At 37.9% G+C, this 14780-nt stretch overlaps 2 protein-coding genes across 2 annotated transcripts; one reads left to right on the top strand and one right to left on the bottom strand.

Moving 5' to 3' along the window:
* The first annotated feature begins 3271 nt into the window (after positions 1–3271).
* On the top strand, positions 3272–4474 carry LOC131619434 (uncharacterized). The gene has a single exon (XM_058890528.1). It carries the CDS (start codon positions 3272–3274, stop codon positions 4472–4474), a length of 1203 nt encoding a protein of 400 aa, XP_058746511.1.
* A 2281-nt stretch (positions 4475–6755) lies between these two features.
* On the bottom strand, positions 6756–10093 carry LOC131620927 (double-stranded RNA-binding protein 4-like). Its single transcript, XM_058892114.1, has 5 exons — positions 9856–10093; positions 9371–9618; positions 8024–8234; positions 7473–7929; positions 6756–7115 (listed from the first exon to the last, which is right to left on the bottom strand). The coding sequence occupies exons 1-5, from the start codon at positions 9935–9937 to the stop codon at positions 7067–7069; spliced, it is 1047 nt and encodes a 348-aa protein (XP_058748097.1). The 5' UTR covers positions 9938–10093; the 3' UTR covers positions 6756–7066.
* Positions 10094–14780: the final 4687 nt, after the last annotated feature.

Genomic DNA, 14780 nt, shown 5'->3' with positions numbered 1-14780 from the left:
CACAATACACTGACATGTTGGTAACACATCAATGACATTATATGCCATAGTCTGCACCTTCTCTAATATCTCCTGATGAGTCTGCCTAGGTGGCTCTCCCTCTGCATTTGGTGTCATATAAGAATGTGACACTCTGAAAAAAATCATTCGATGTAGTCGAATGCAATATTTTATGGCTGAGGAGCTGGCACACTACGTATATCTCTACGATCAAACGATTAAGGTAATCTACAAATATCTCATCAACATATCTACAGTGGAGAGTGAGAGGAGCAACAACATTGGGGCTCTAAGAATACCCTATAGATACCCGAACTGGCGATTGACTCACTCAGATAGATATTGATACATCAATCATGACCCACAAGAGATCCATCTGAAACTCATGAGACATTCTAATAGAGGATGTAGAAGGTATTAAGTCTCTGGCTTATAATCACTTCAAGGCTAGATTTTAAGAGCCAAGACATACTAAGCCAAGGCTATAGGGAGTAGTTTATAAGAACTTAGAAGAAAGTAATAGTCTTAAGGTTCCTTTTTCACTTCAGGATATCAAAGAAGTTATTTGGAGTTCAACTTGTGATAAAATTTTGGGCCCGGGAGGTTTCTCAATGGGCTTCTTTAAAGCAAGTTGGGATATTATTAACCAAGATCTCTTTAACTATAATTTTTCTTGCATACTCATCTTCTAAAGGCAATTACGACAGTTATTATTGTCTTAATCTCAAATAACCATAATCTTAAAAGGCTGAATGATTATCATCCCATTTGTCTGAAAGGAAATATATAGGATTATCTCAAAATTATTAGTTAGTAGATTGAATAAGATCATTTGTAAGCTCGTATCAATTAATTAGTCTACATTTATCCCTAATAGAAGGCTGATTAATGGAGTGGTTGTGAAAAATGAACTGGTGGATTTTGCTCAAAGAAATAATAAAGACATGTTTCTCTTCAAAGTTGATTTCGAAAAAGCCTTTGATTTAGTTTCTTGGGATTATTTGTTGCATGCTCTCAAACTTATGAAGTTTGGAAGTAAATGGATTAAATGGATCAAGGCTTGTGTTTTCTCCGGTTCTCTCTCTATCGTTGTAAATGGAAGCCCCACCATTTATTTTCAAGCAATTAGAGGGCTTCACCAAGAAGGCCCTTTTTCCCTTTTCCTTTACATTCTCGTGACTAAAGGTATTGCAGGCTTGTTGAAAAGCGCTTGTTCTAGTCTTAATTTGCACCCATTCAAATTGTTAGACAAACTTGAGTTTGATCTTCTATAATTTTTTGATGATACGTTGATTGTGGGTCAAGGGTCTTGGGAGAATAAATGGTATGTTAAAATTGTACTTCGTGGGTTTGAATTGGCATCCGGTTTAAGTGTAAACTTCCACAAAAGTAAAATATTGGGATTCAATATTAATTCAGACTTCGTAAGGCGACATTCAATTTCTTAGCATGTGTAATGATCTATATCCCTTTCTCATTTTTAGGTATTCTAATTAGGGCCAATCCGCGAAGGCGTTTATCCTGGGAACCTATTCACTCAAAGCTTTGAAGTAGTTATCCTTATACAGAGGTAAATTTGTCTCTCTTGGAGGTCAAGTGACCCTCATAAACTCGGGTTGAATTCAATCCTTCTTTACTTCTTATCCTTCTACAAAGCTCCAAAAGTAGTAGTTCAAGACATTATTAAGATCAAGAGAGCATTCCTTTTAAATAGTCTATATTTTTTTTAATCGAAAAGTGATTGCGGGGTTTAACGGTTGAGCAATGTGAATCATTCAATTTGGCACTAATGAGTAAATGGGCTTGGAAAATTCTCTTAGATGATAACTTGAGTTGACATTCCTGCATATCCTTCAAATACATTGACATCGAGGGATTAATCCTTGATCCTTTAGGATTTTATTGGGTTCTATGGGTGACCATTTGAATTGGTTTGGTAATTGCATTTCCTTCAAATTGGGAAATGGCTTAGAAATTGAATTTTTGAGTCATAAATGGCTCGGAGAAGAATATTTGGGTTACAATTCCATGGTTTATTTGATTTACTGCAGGGATTTATAACAAAAGTAAGTGAATCAGTCGATTGAATTATTGTTGCTTGGAATTGGAGTATCGACATAAATATGGAGTTGCTTCAGGGTTCATTAAGGATCTATTGGGAGGATCTTCAAAATATTATGACTAATGTTAATCTTATTCCTAGGTTGTCTGCTTTTTACAGGTTGGAATCTATAATTCATGCAGGCTCTCATTCAGATCTTGAAATGTATTCTGCTTTGGAGAATGTGTGGAAATCAAATGTTCCTAGTAATATCCAATTTTTTCCATAGATTTTTCTCCTTAATAGGCTTCAAATGAGATATGGACTAACAAAGTGATGAATTCTTAGAGAGGGCACATAATCTAGTACGCCCTTTGTGCTTGGAACCAACAGAATCACACTCGCATCTTTTTACTTCTTTGTATTGTGGCTAAGTTTGTTTGGTTTCAAATTTTGGATTGGATTGGACATTGCAGGTTAAGTCTATGAACTTCCATCTTAAACCATTTGAAGGCTTTTTAAACCATCATGAAACGGAAGATTAAGAAAAAATTTCATCTACTATTGTAGCTAGTAGTCAATTGGTCCATTTGGCTAATTAGAAATGAAACTCTATTTAAGGGAAGGCGTAAAGGTGTGAGTGAAATTGTATCTTTAGCTTAATCGCTCTCTTGGGATTGGTTTTGTTTGAGATCTAAGGGTCATCTCGTTTGTGATGGAAAAGATTGGTTATTAAACTCATTTGGTTGTATCCGTTAGTCTAGTTGAGCATCCTCACTTTAATCTTTTCTTTCTTTTGTATTAGGTTGAGAACTCTGTACTCGCGTTAATACAATGCTCCTCATTATAAAAAAATTATATAACAAAATTAATGTGTACACTATATTTCTCCAAGACTTCTAAGACCTAAACTTTCATTCCTTTTTATAAAAGAGCCAACCAAGGGAATGTTTGATTGATTGATTCCCCATAAACTTTCTAGTCCTCATCAATATTTCTTCTCATTTTCACTTATACTAAACACAGTGTAAGAGTTGACAAATAGTTTGGATCATCCATGACTTTTGATCTAATTTAACAACATAAAAATTCAATATTTTATTTTTATTTAATAATTTAAAATAATAAATTTAAATCTAAATTGCATGATATTTATAAAATGACCACTAATAATATAACAAATGCGTGAATACATATAATCTAAATTGCAAGTCCCCAGTGCGTATTCTTATGGAAAAGGAGGTGGTGTGGCAAGATTTGTTAAGAGCTAGATATGGCAACATTAGACTTAAAGTATTGATTGGAGACGTCTCAATTTTGTCAAAGAAGGAGTCGCATTGGTGGAGAGATTTAATAGTTTCGGATAACTATGAGAAGCTTCTTTTCGATCACTTTACGAGTGCTATTAAATGTAATGTTGGGAATGGATTCTCTACTCCGTTGTGGTTTGCCTCTTGGGCGGGTCAAAAATCTATTATGGAATTATTTCCTAATTTATTCTCTCTAGCTGGAAATTTTCTGGACTCTATTAATCTTGCAGGGGCGTTTGTTGAAGGAGTTTGGAATTGGAACTTGGCTAGTTGGTTTGAAGAAGGGAGTATAGCGGCTGAGTTGGCTGCGGATCTACTTCAGAATGCCTCGTACAGTTGTGTGGCAGCGCTGGAAGCCACCGAAGCAGGCCTTGCTGCCGCCGACAGTGGTGCTGGGACTGCATCTGTCCCGACTCAGCAGCTGGCAGCTGAGTTGCAGTCTTTACTGGCAGCTCTTAATACTGTTCGGATCAAGGAAAATGTTGAGGACAGCTTCTCATGGGCGAAGGATTCTAGTGGGAGCTTCACCGTTAAATCGTGCTATGAGTTTTTTAAGAAGTTTCTTTCCGGTCCACCCCTGGAAAGTGATAAGGTTAAGGCCTTAAACTTTCTATGGAAATTCAAAGTTCCTCCAAAGATACTTTGTTTTGCTTGGAGGTTTTTATTAAATAGATTGGCCACTAGAGATCAATTGGTGAGAAGAGGTGTGTTGGAGGAAGGAATTGATTCTAGGTGTGCCTTATGCGGCTCCGGTGAGGAATCTTTATCTCATCTTTTCTTTTTGTGTAACGTTTCCGTTCACATTTGGAGAAGGGTGTTTATGTGGCTTGATTTATCCGGACTTTTGTCCTTTGAAGAGTTTGGGGATTTCTTCTATAATTTCCGGAAAATTCCTTGCCTTAATAAGTGTATGATTGTGGGTACCGTTTGGCTTGCTACGGTGTGGTCGATTTGGCTAAAGCGTAATGCGGTGATCTTTGAGAAGGAAGCTTTTAGCTTTACCGAATGTATGTCGGATATAGTTTTAAGCTCTTGGAGGTGGTTATGTGCTTTCCATAAGAGAGTTAATCTTTGTAATTTTTATCTTTGGAATACTCTACCTCTTCTTTGTTTTGAAAGGTAGTAGTTCTCTTTCTTGTATCGGGTCGGAGCATCCCTTTTGCTCCCGTTTAATTCTATTACCTATTTAAAAAATAAAAATAAAAAGAAATAAGTGGAGTGAGAAAAATACTTAAAGTTCTTTCATTCACAATTAGCATATTCCTTTATCTAAAGAAATTAAACTTTTTCCCTAGTTGGACCAACAAGCATATTATACTTGGGGAAATAACAAGAGAGAATAGCAAAACAATATATTCTTGTATTTGACTGTACGAGTTCAGAACACTTCATTAAAATAGTTTATTTATACAGGCTATGCAGTTAGTTATTCTCTAACTAACTTTTCTATCCAACTTAACCAATCCTAACAAACTTACCAGAAATAGCTATGCTATTTTTTTTGTTATCTCTAATATTTTCCCACAAACACATGGTTGATTAAGAGAAACAACATTGAGTGTAGTTATGAACTAAAAATGAGTTTAAACTGGATTGGCCATGAACTAAAAATATTTAATGAAACAACAGGCAAAATTAAGTGTAGTTAGTGTGACATATTGTAGAGCTCCAACTTTGGACTTGTATATATAGTGAGGGATCATCCATTGCATTAGTACCATGCTTGCTCAATTTGTATTGATTAAACATAGGAATATTGAAGCCATTAGCTTCAACCATGTTGACTTTGGACAAAAGATTTGTGATGAAATTTGTTTGTGTCGGGAGCATGTAATCATTGGATTAATAGTGCACCTCAATACGAACAAAGTATTTTGGTGTTCCCAGATTTTTCAATGCAAACTTATAATGAATTTTAGTGATAATATCATGAACTAGTTTAGAAGATGTATTAGTTGGAAGGATGTCATCAACATAAATCATTGCATATAGTGTGATATTTTGATGCTTGTATACAAAGAATGAGATCACAGTTGCTAGATGAGAAGCTAGATTTTGATAAGATTCTCATACCAAGTTCTTGGAGCTTGTTTTAGGCCATATAGGGCATGCTTTAACTTGCACACAAGAGTTGAGATAGAATTGATAGAACTAGGAGGTTGTTGCATATAGAATTATTCTTGAAGTTCACCATTGATAAAAGCATTATTTATTTCTATCTTTTAAATTTCCCATTTGTATGCAAGGGCTAGACACAAATGACTCTAATAGTGGTACTTTTCATAAGAGGTGAGAAAGTTTCATGAAAATCAAAACCTTGCTATTGGTGAAAGCTATTAGTTGTTGAAAACCTATTAATCAGATATACAGCAAATGTAAAGTTATGGTCCCAAAATTTGATTGGCAAAGATGCATGAGTTAGAAAAATGGGCCTCATGTTTGTTGTAGAGTTGTCTTCCACACGCTCTACCACGAGAATATTGATAGGAGTCATATGTTCCACCATTTCTACCCGAGTTATGAGTTATTATGGACTGAGCAACATTATATATAGTTCTTGGAGAAACTTGTCTAGTTGGACTTCTTGCACATGCAAGGGGGCTTAAACATCATATATATTAGTTGGTTCCATCGTACCATAGATCATCATTATGAAAGGATTATTTACTTTAGGTAGAAATTGAAGAATTGTATTCATTTGGTCCTTTTGGAGATAGGATCCCCAATTGTTAGCAAAGATTGAGTTATGTCTTGAATTCTAAAGACATACTCAGAGATCAAATGATTAGATTTCTTGCTGACTTTTAAATCTAATCTTAATTGATGAACACGGGATTTAATTTGTGAATAAAAATTCCTATGCACTTTGACCCAAACTTCATAAGCATGCTTACATTTAAGAATGTGAGGCGTAACAACTTCAAAAATCATGGATATAAGCCATATAAAAAATACTTGATCTTGAACCATCAAAGTTTCATAATCTTTAAAAATATATATATCAGCAATATTAACATTTTTGGATACGAGAGGAATACGAGGATTGACCTCCACTTTGAGGATTTTTTAAATGGGAATAACACCTTCAACTTGTTGATTTTAGAGTACGAAGTTGATTTGTGAAGTTTGATGGATAACTTAGGTGCAAAGGTGTTTGAAGAGCCTGAATTCGCAAGTTGCAACGAAGTAATTTGAGAGGATTGAATCAAATTTTGTGCATCATGAGGAGAACTTTCCAGATCTTCCATTGAAGCTTTTACGAAGCTTTCCAGTGCTATTGACTCAACAAGAGTATTAAGAGAAAAGAAAAAGATCAACACCAATATATCTTTCTAAAAAAATCCTAATTATGCAGAATCAATGTCATCGCATTTCAAAGAAATGTTTACTGCAATTCTGCAAAGTTAAAAATGAAAGCTTCTTTTTTAAATGCACAGCAGCGTCCAATTTACGGCCATAACAAACAGATACTTAAACCGAGTTGAGTCACATCTAGGAACTTGAAAATAAACTACAACATAACTATAACGTAATAACTATTTAGTAAAGACTTCAAAGCCTTTAACTACTTCCAGCTAGAGTTCTAGTTCAGCAGAGTACAAGAATCTGTGCGTTCTCAAAAAAAGTTTGAGACTCAGCATCTCATCAACAGGATACTCATATTGGCATTAACATTGCACAATGCATTACAGAACTCCATCACACTTCCAGCTAGTTACTGTGCCACAGAAGAAGCAGCTTGGCCGCTAGGTAAAGCTTTTAACCTGCATATCATCAAAATGTAACATCATTTAATCATAAGGCAAGCATGCATCTGCAGGTAAAAACAAAATTTTGAACCCACATTAACAAATACAGTGATATACATTGCCCCTCGCTACATAATATTAAGAAAAACTTGTGTTTTATAGTTTTCCAAGACACAAGCTTTAGGGCTCCAATAGTCCAACTATCAATCACAAGGACAATGTCAACTTCAAACAATATTGACATGCATGGGAAATATGTAGGGAAAATAAACATGTTGTGTCAGCAGGAAATTTACAAAGTCACGCGACACATGAAAAAGGTGAAGAGAAATACAGCAAATGAAGCAAATGAAATAGCAAATAGATACTTACTGAGCTTTCATTCGTTCCCTCTTATTAGCCTTGTGGTTGTTCCTTTTACGCTTTTTAGCACTCACAGCATTATCAATAGGAAGTGCATTGTCTGGTTGCTGAGAACCATTTGGAGACTTTGCAGCTTCAGGTGCTGGAGAACCATTTGGAGACTTTGCAGCTTCAGGTGCTGGCTCAGGATTTGGCATCACAGGCTGTTGAGGTGTGGAAATAACTGGGCCAGGCTTGGTACGTACGGTTTGAATCGAATTAATATTATCACTACCCGCAGGAACAGCAATGCCCTTGTCTTTATCATCCAATCCTTGGACAAGCTCACAGGAAAGTGCAGTCTTTTCTATGGGTGAGACAATTAAAGTATCACAAGTGGGCAGCAAGGTTTTTGATAGGACTGCATTAAAGAGCTGAGATTTTGTCTTGATCATCTGAACCAGCATAATCCCCGAGTCGGAACTATCTGCATTAATTATTTGATTAGTAAAGAAACTGCATACCTGCTCTTAAGTTAATTAGTCTATTATAAAACTGTAGTAAAGGAATCAAAAGGAAACCTATGATCGAAAGAATAGCTGCACGAGCTGCTAAATCCTCCGCGTCCTTTTTTCTTCTAGCTGGATCTCCAGTGTAACTTGTACAGTTAAATTCCATAGTACATACAAAATATGGAAACACTTTTTCATACTCCACAGTGTTGTATATAGGTGGTTTTACACTGAGCTTTAAAGCATACTCATTCATTAAGCCCTTGCAAAACGTAACACTCTGAAATACAAAAGCAACAATAAGTCGGATAAAGATTCTTAAAAAAATAGTATTGAATGATAATACAAAACCATAAAAAATTGAAACACGCAATAAATTTAAATTAAGCCATCATTCAGAGGAATGCTACTTCACCAGCCGTCATTACTTACTATTTACAAAGGCTTAAGATATTGATTACAGTGATGGAAATTCCAGTATGATAGGCAATAAAATTAAATGCTAATAAAGATACTTCTTTTCAATAAAATTAAAAATCTTTGTGTGGAAACCCATACATTGATTTCATATTAGCTGTTACTCATGGATTCAAGCAAGTTTAAAGTTAAATATCAGCCAATATTGCAGGTTTTTCTGCCATAATCCACTTTAGCAACCCCACAAAGCGGCCGGTATGGCGGGATTTCGGCTATCCACCATGGACTGCCATCGACAACACTGACATTGTGACGTTGTCACAAGAGAAGCATATAACCAACAACAAAATAACAGGAAAACAAAATTTATTGTAATTTCCAGCATAAAATCCATTCAAACAGACAAGTTCCATCCTGGAAAGCAATAACTATGAATAACATATTAGTAAACACATGTCAATTCTTCAGAGGATACTCACATATTAGTAAAAACATGTCAACTCTTCAGAGGATGCTCTTTCTCTTGATATCTTGAGAAATCTCATTAGAAAGAACGAAGAAAATATGTCTATATAGAAGGATAAAAGCTATATGCAAAAAACCTTGGAAATAATATAGCACTCTAAACCAAGTCTTCTAATTACAAAGCCCCAACACAAGATCGTTTGCCAACCAAACGCAAAGTCACCACAGAACAACAACCCTAACAATTATAGCATGTCAACAAACATTAACACAAAATCAATAGAATAAGCATCAACAGAAATTGATAATTAGCAATACTGTTTGATTGAAACAAACCTAACAATCATAGCATTGTCAACAACCATTAACATAAAATCAATGAGATAAGCATCTTCTGAAATTGATAATCAACAATAATGTTGATTCAAACAAACCAAATAATCATAGCTTTGTCAACAAACATTAACTCAAAAATCAATAGAACAATGTTATGCCAAAATCAATAACTAACGAACACTATTTGTTGAAACAAACCTTCGAAATCATAGCACGCCCTTCGTCCTTAATCTTCTTAACCAGGTACTCCAACGCAACCCTGGAGACTTCCTGCTCAGCAGCTCTTCGATGGAAGAACTTATTTGGCACAGTGAAAACCAATCCATCAGCCAACACACTGCATCTAAACTCAGGTGCATGACTTGCTCCCTCATTATGCGATTGGTACTCCGGCATTGCCATGTTTGCCCTCTGTGTAAACTCAATCAGCTTATTTTTATAGTTTGCTGCAAAAAAAAACCAACGTAACAAAACCATTCCAGTCTATTACACACCATTACAGTGAACCACAACAGCAGCAACAAAAATACTCATAAAGTTCTACAACAAAAGCATTTTACAGTATCAGATACAACAACAACAACAACAACAACAACAACAACAAGCATACCCATGGAATCATAGATTAAGCTACAAAATCAAAAAACAAAAAAGAGACAGATCCGAGAAATTGGGGGGCTTACGAGTAGGGAGTAGTTCGGGAGAAAGTTCATGCTCGAGTGAGAGTGAAGTTGGCGTTGGCAGTGAAGAGGATGATGACGCCATTGATAAGAGGGGCAAGATTTGGTTTCTAGGGTTTCAATCGAACTTCACTGGAAACAAAACGAATAAAAGGAATGAAAATGCTCAAATTTATGGAAAGGGTGAAGACTCGTTTTCCGTTTCCGATGCTATCTTTTTCGTGCATAAATTTTTCGTGAATTAACGTTTATTTAATAGTAAAACATAAATAAAAATGGGTAAAAAATGTGAGATAATTAAAAGAATCTATACATATGTATTTTATTCTAGATTCTAGATAACTAATACATGTATTTTATAGGGGAAGCACTCATCTATTCGACCCTCTCACAAAAGTTGTCATGACCAATTTAACCCTTTGTAAATGTATGGTATAGGGGTGTTCAAAACTAAATCGGTCCAATAGAAAGCTGTAAACCAGAACAAAATCAAATCGAAATCGCAATAAACTGTATTTGATTCAGATGTGTTTGGGTCATTTTTTAACAAACTGTGTGATTCCCGAACCAAACCGCATTATGTTACAACCCCCAAACTTCAATTAACTTATATACAACCCAAACTCAAACCTATTATGCCTTAGCCTTACGATTACGAATGATTTTCTCTTCCTTACACTTAAGGTTCCAGTTAAAGTCTTCTCAAATCTCTCCTAGCGGTATTGCATCTTCTTCTCATCTTCTTTTCCAAATACATATTGTTTTGGACTAGTCCAATTGTTCCAATAGGCCAAATCCACTCGTTAGCATGAAGTGGCCCAATAAGCATTGGCTTAATCCATGGAATCGGCAGAAGGCAATTTCCCCTTTCTATCGGGCATGTCTACTCTCTAGGTCCTCCGTAACCAAGGAGTATCCGAGCACGATGGGCAGTCGTCCCCGGTAACGCCTAGTCTCTTAAGCTCAGCTAGTCAAGAGCTAGTGAACTATTTTTTATATTTTGGGCCCGGAAATCACGCTCAGGCCCACAAATATAGCGTGACCCAATCTTCATCAAAGAGAACACTATAAATAGCCCTCTACCTCTAGAGGGCGAGGTAATCCAAAATTTGCCCAAAATATCATACTTTCTATTGTACCTTGTTGTTCTCTTTCTTACTTTGGCATCGGAGTGCCTTGCAGGTACAACCCCTTTTTTTCTCATCCATCACCAAAGATCAAGCTTACTATTGTTGGCCATCTGTTCTGCTCCTCGCAAACAGTGGCGTCGTCTGTGGGAACTCTTGTTTCCCCGTTTCTCTTTCTTGCACTTTCTTGACCGCTTTCCTGCGTTACCAAGAACTCAGAAACTAAAGCTATCATCTTTCATATTTCATGGCTGGCTACAACGAGAATTTCTCCGCTCTAGATGCCATACAGATGGGCAAGAACGATGTTGAGCTCATCATACCTCCCCCTAACGACAACGTTTCTCAACCCCGTGATGGCCTCACAACTCTCCCTTCTTCGGAGGACGCCCGTAACAATACCACCTTCCATTACGGGGATACCAGCGATAAGAATCGTCAAGAACCTATTCTTTAGAATACTCTTCTAGTCACAGAACCATCTCAGGTTGACCCTACCATGGCGCCCATCTTCACCGCCTTGAACCAGACCAACACCTTGATCCGACAGCAGAATGATCGGATTGGGCATTGGAACAGAAGCACCGCGCCAAGACTCCTCCTTGCAAACATACATGTTCCGAACAAGATACCTTGGTGTCCAAGAAACGTCACCATTATCCTCCCCGAAGGAATCATCCTTCCTCTGTTGCCAAGAAGAGCAAGGAAGATTACCGCTCTCGTCGGCGCAAACCATCCCCACGGCCAAAGGGACGGTCACGATCACCTTCCGTTAAGCATGCAGATCATCGTCGGCATCATAGGCGGAGTTACAACCCTTCACCATCCCCCATCCGTAGTGACAAAGAAGAAGAACGTCGAGGCCCCCTATCTCGCGCGATATTGGAAACTTCTCTGCCCGTTAGGTTAGAAAAAACCTCCCCCGTTGGGCTCATATGATGGCACATCAGATCCCGACGAGCACATCGAAAACATCGATGTTCTCCTCGACTACAGAGGGGTCCCCGTGCGATAAAGCATCGACTATTTATGACCACCCTGCGCAAGGGCGCAATGACCTGGTATAAAAGCCTTCCGCACGAGTCCATTACGTCTCGGCGAACTCTTTCCAAGGCATTTCACGGCTTCTCGCTGACATTCCAAGTCGCAAGCCTCGCTGGAGGCCATCATCCAGGGGAAAGATGAGCCACTCAGAACTTATATTGAAAGATTTAACAAGGAGGTTGTTCAAGTGTCCACCACGACCGACATGATAAAGTATCTCTTGGAACGGGGCCTCCGACCTCGTTCCGATTTTGCCGAGGCTTTGGGCATAGAGACGCCTGTCACGTTGGACGCTTTCTTCCACAAGGCACAAGCATATATCCAGTACGAAGAAAAGGAAGCCGCCCACGGGGCTCGAGATTCCAGGCACCATGAAAATACCAAGAGTGCTCAGAAGGAAGAAGGTTCTCGTAAGGGAGCAGATAAAAAGAAAGAAGACAAGAACCGAGAATCCAGAGATTACAAGGGACCAGCCGGGGAATTTTGGGAATATACCCCTTTGAATGAATCTCGCGAACGTATCTTGACTGAATGCACTAACGCCGAATTCCAGACGGGCAAGGTGCGGTTTTCAAAACAGATGCATGCTCGGTCAAACATGGATAAGTCGAAGTATTGTCGTTTCTACAAAGGCCATGGGCATAACACCGAGGAATGCATCCATTTAAAGGACGCAATCAAAATACTTATCAGAAAGGGGCACCTCAAGAAATATGCGAAAAAGCAAGAGGCAACTCAGGAGGCGAAGACAGTGGCAGAAGAAAAACCATCCATCGAAGACACAGCTGCACTACAGGTTTCTATGAGCGTCACCCGCCAGAAGATTTCTACATGCCAAAATGGGCCTCAAATTCCATGTTCTTTTCCTCCCAGAGCCCTTGGGAATCATTTCCTTCCACATTGGTCATATTTGGATAAGGATTTAACAAACTCATAGTGGGCTCGGTAAATGTAAATTCGAGGAGCTCATATTGGCTAGCTCGGGCAAGACTGCTACACTCGACCTCCCTAGAGGGAATTTCGCACCCATTGAATTTTACAAGGAAGAGGTCCCCGGTGGTGCTCCTAACTCCACTATTCCACTGCTCATCTGCGCCAAGATGGCCAACTTCAATGTACAGCGCATCCTGGTCGATCAGGGTAGTTCCATCGATATCATGTACTTCCGATTGTTCTCCACTCTGCAATTGGATGAGAGTCATCTCACCCTGTATGTAGGATCAGAATTGCAGGGGTTCAACGACATTGTTACTAAATTGTGGGGTTTCGTGGAGCTGATAGTATCGTTTGGAGCAGCAGAAATGGACAGGGCCATCAAGGTCCAATTCTTGGTCATTGACTGTCCGTCCATATAACAATGTATCTACAGACGACCCACCTTGGCTGAATTAATAGTTGTGCCTGCCCTCCATGTAACGCCCGGAAAATAAGCATATACTTGATTTGGACGTTTGTGACGTTTATTGGAATTGTACCGTTTTTGGAGTTGTTTCAGTCGGTATTAGTTCGGGATGGCGGACTAATATTTAATTGAAGGTTTTCATATTTTTGGTACCGGAAATATTATTAAGGTAATATTCCGCGTTTTGGGGCGTTTGAACGATATTTGAGCGTAGGGGCATTTTGGTCATTTCCGCGGGATAGATATTTTCTTTATAAGAAAGAAATATTGTGAGAAAGGAAAAAGGAAAGAAAGAAAAAGAAGAGAAAGAAAGAGAGAAAGGAGAAGAAGGAAAAGAGGGGAAAACAAGAGAAAATGGAGGATTCTCAACCGAATCGAGTTCCGATCGTTGCTATAGCAAGGTAAGGGGGTGAATCTAATTTATCTTGGATGTATGATTCTTATAGTCTTGTTCTTGTTCTTGTCCTTGTTCTTTTCTATGTTTGGACAAAAATGGTGGATTGTGAGTTTTGTGAGTTTAGAAGTTATAAACATGATTTTGTGGTGTGTATGTGTAGTGTGATGATAGATACCTTCATTGATCATGTTTGTTTTCCATTACCATGGCTTGTTTGAGTTTGGAGATAAAGTTAGGTTTTGAGTTAGAGTGATGAATTAACCATGAAAAATGTGATAATAGGTTGTTTCTATGGTTTGTATGTGTTGTATTGGTGTTGTAATGATGTTTTGGAGTGGTTTTGGTGGGTATAAGGGGGCTGGAATGGTTCTGGTGCGTTCTGGTTTTTTCTGGGTTTACGCAGGTCCGCTGAGCGGAGGTGGGTCCGCTGAGCGGAGGTTCTGTTGCAGAAAATTCTCTGCGAAGGTCCGCTGAGCGGAGCTGAAGCGGATGACAGCTTTTTCTGTTTTTCCAAAACTTTGAAACTTTGTAACTCTTGAACCGTAACTCCGATTTTGTCGCCGTTCAAAGCATTGGAAAGCTAACGCAATAACCTATATTATTATCTAATTAAATGATTCATAGGATGTAGTATCCCATTATTTTTATTAGGATCAAGTGATAAGTTGTGTAGTATGTTCAATTATCCAAACTTTGAAACCTTGTAACTTTTGATCCTTAGCTCCGTTTCGTACGCCGTTCGAAGTGTTAGGAAGCTAGTTGGATGTTCTATATGATAGTATAGGCTTGGTTAGATTGTTATTAGTTAGTTATGAGGGTTGTTGATGAAAACACATAATTGTTAATGAGGTAGGATGTAGTAGTGCTTGGTTGTAATTGATAATGATGTGTTGTGTGAATGTTATCGTAAAGGTACAAGGTATGTGATTAGTTGTCGATAACATGACATCATGTTCAT

This window comes from Vicia villosa, linkage group LG7 (assembly GCF_029867415.1).
Source record: "Vicia villosa cultivar HV-30 ecotype Madison, WI linkage group LG7, Vvil1.0, whole genome shotgun sequence".
NCBI lineage: Eukaryota > Viridiplantae > Streptophyta > Magnoliopsida > Fabales > Fabaceae > Vicia > Vicia villosa.
Note: the sequence above shows the minus strand (reverse complement) of the source record. Positions and strands in the feature narration are given on the sequence as shown.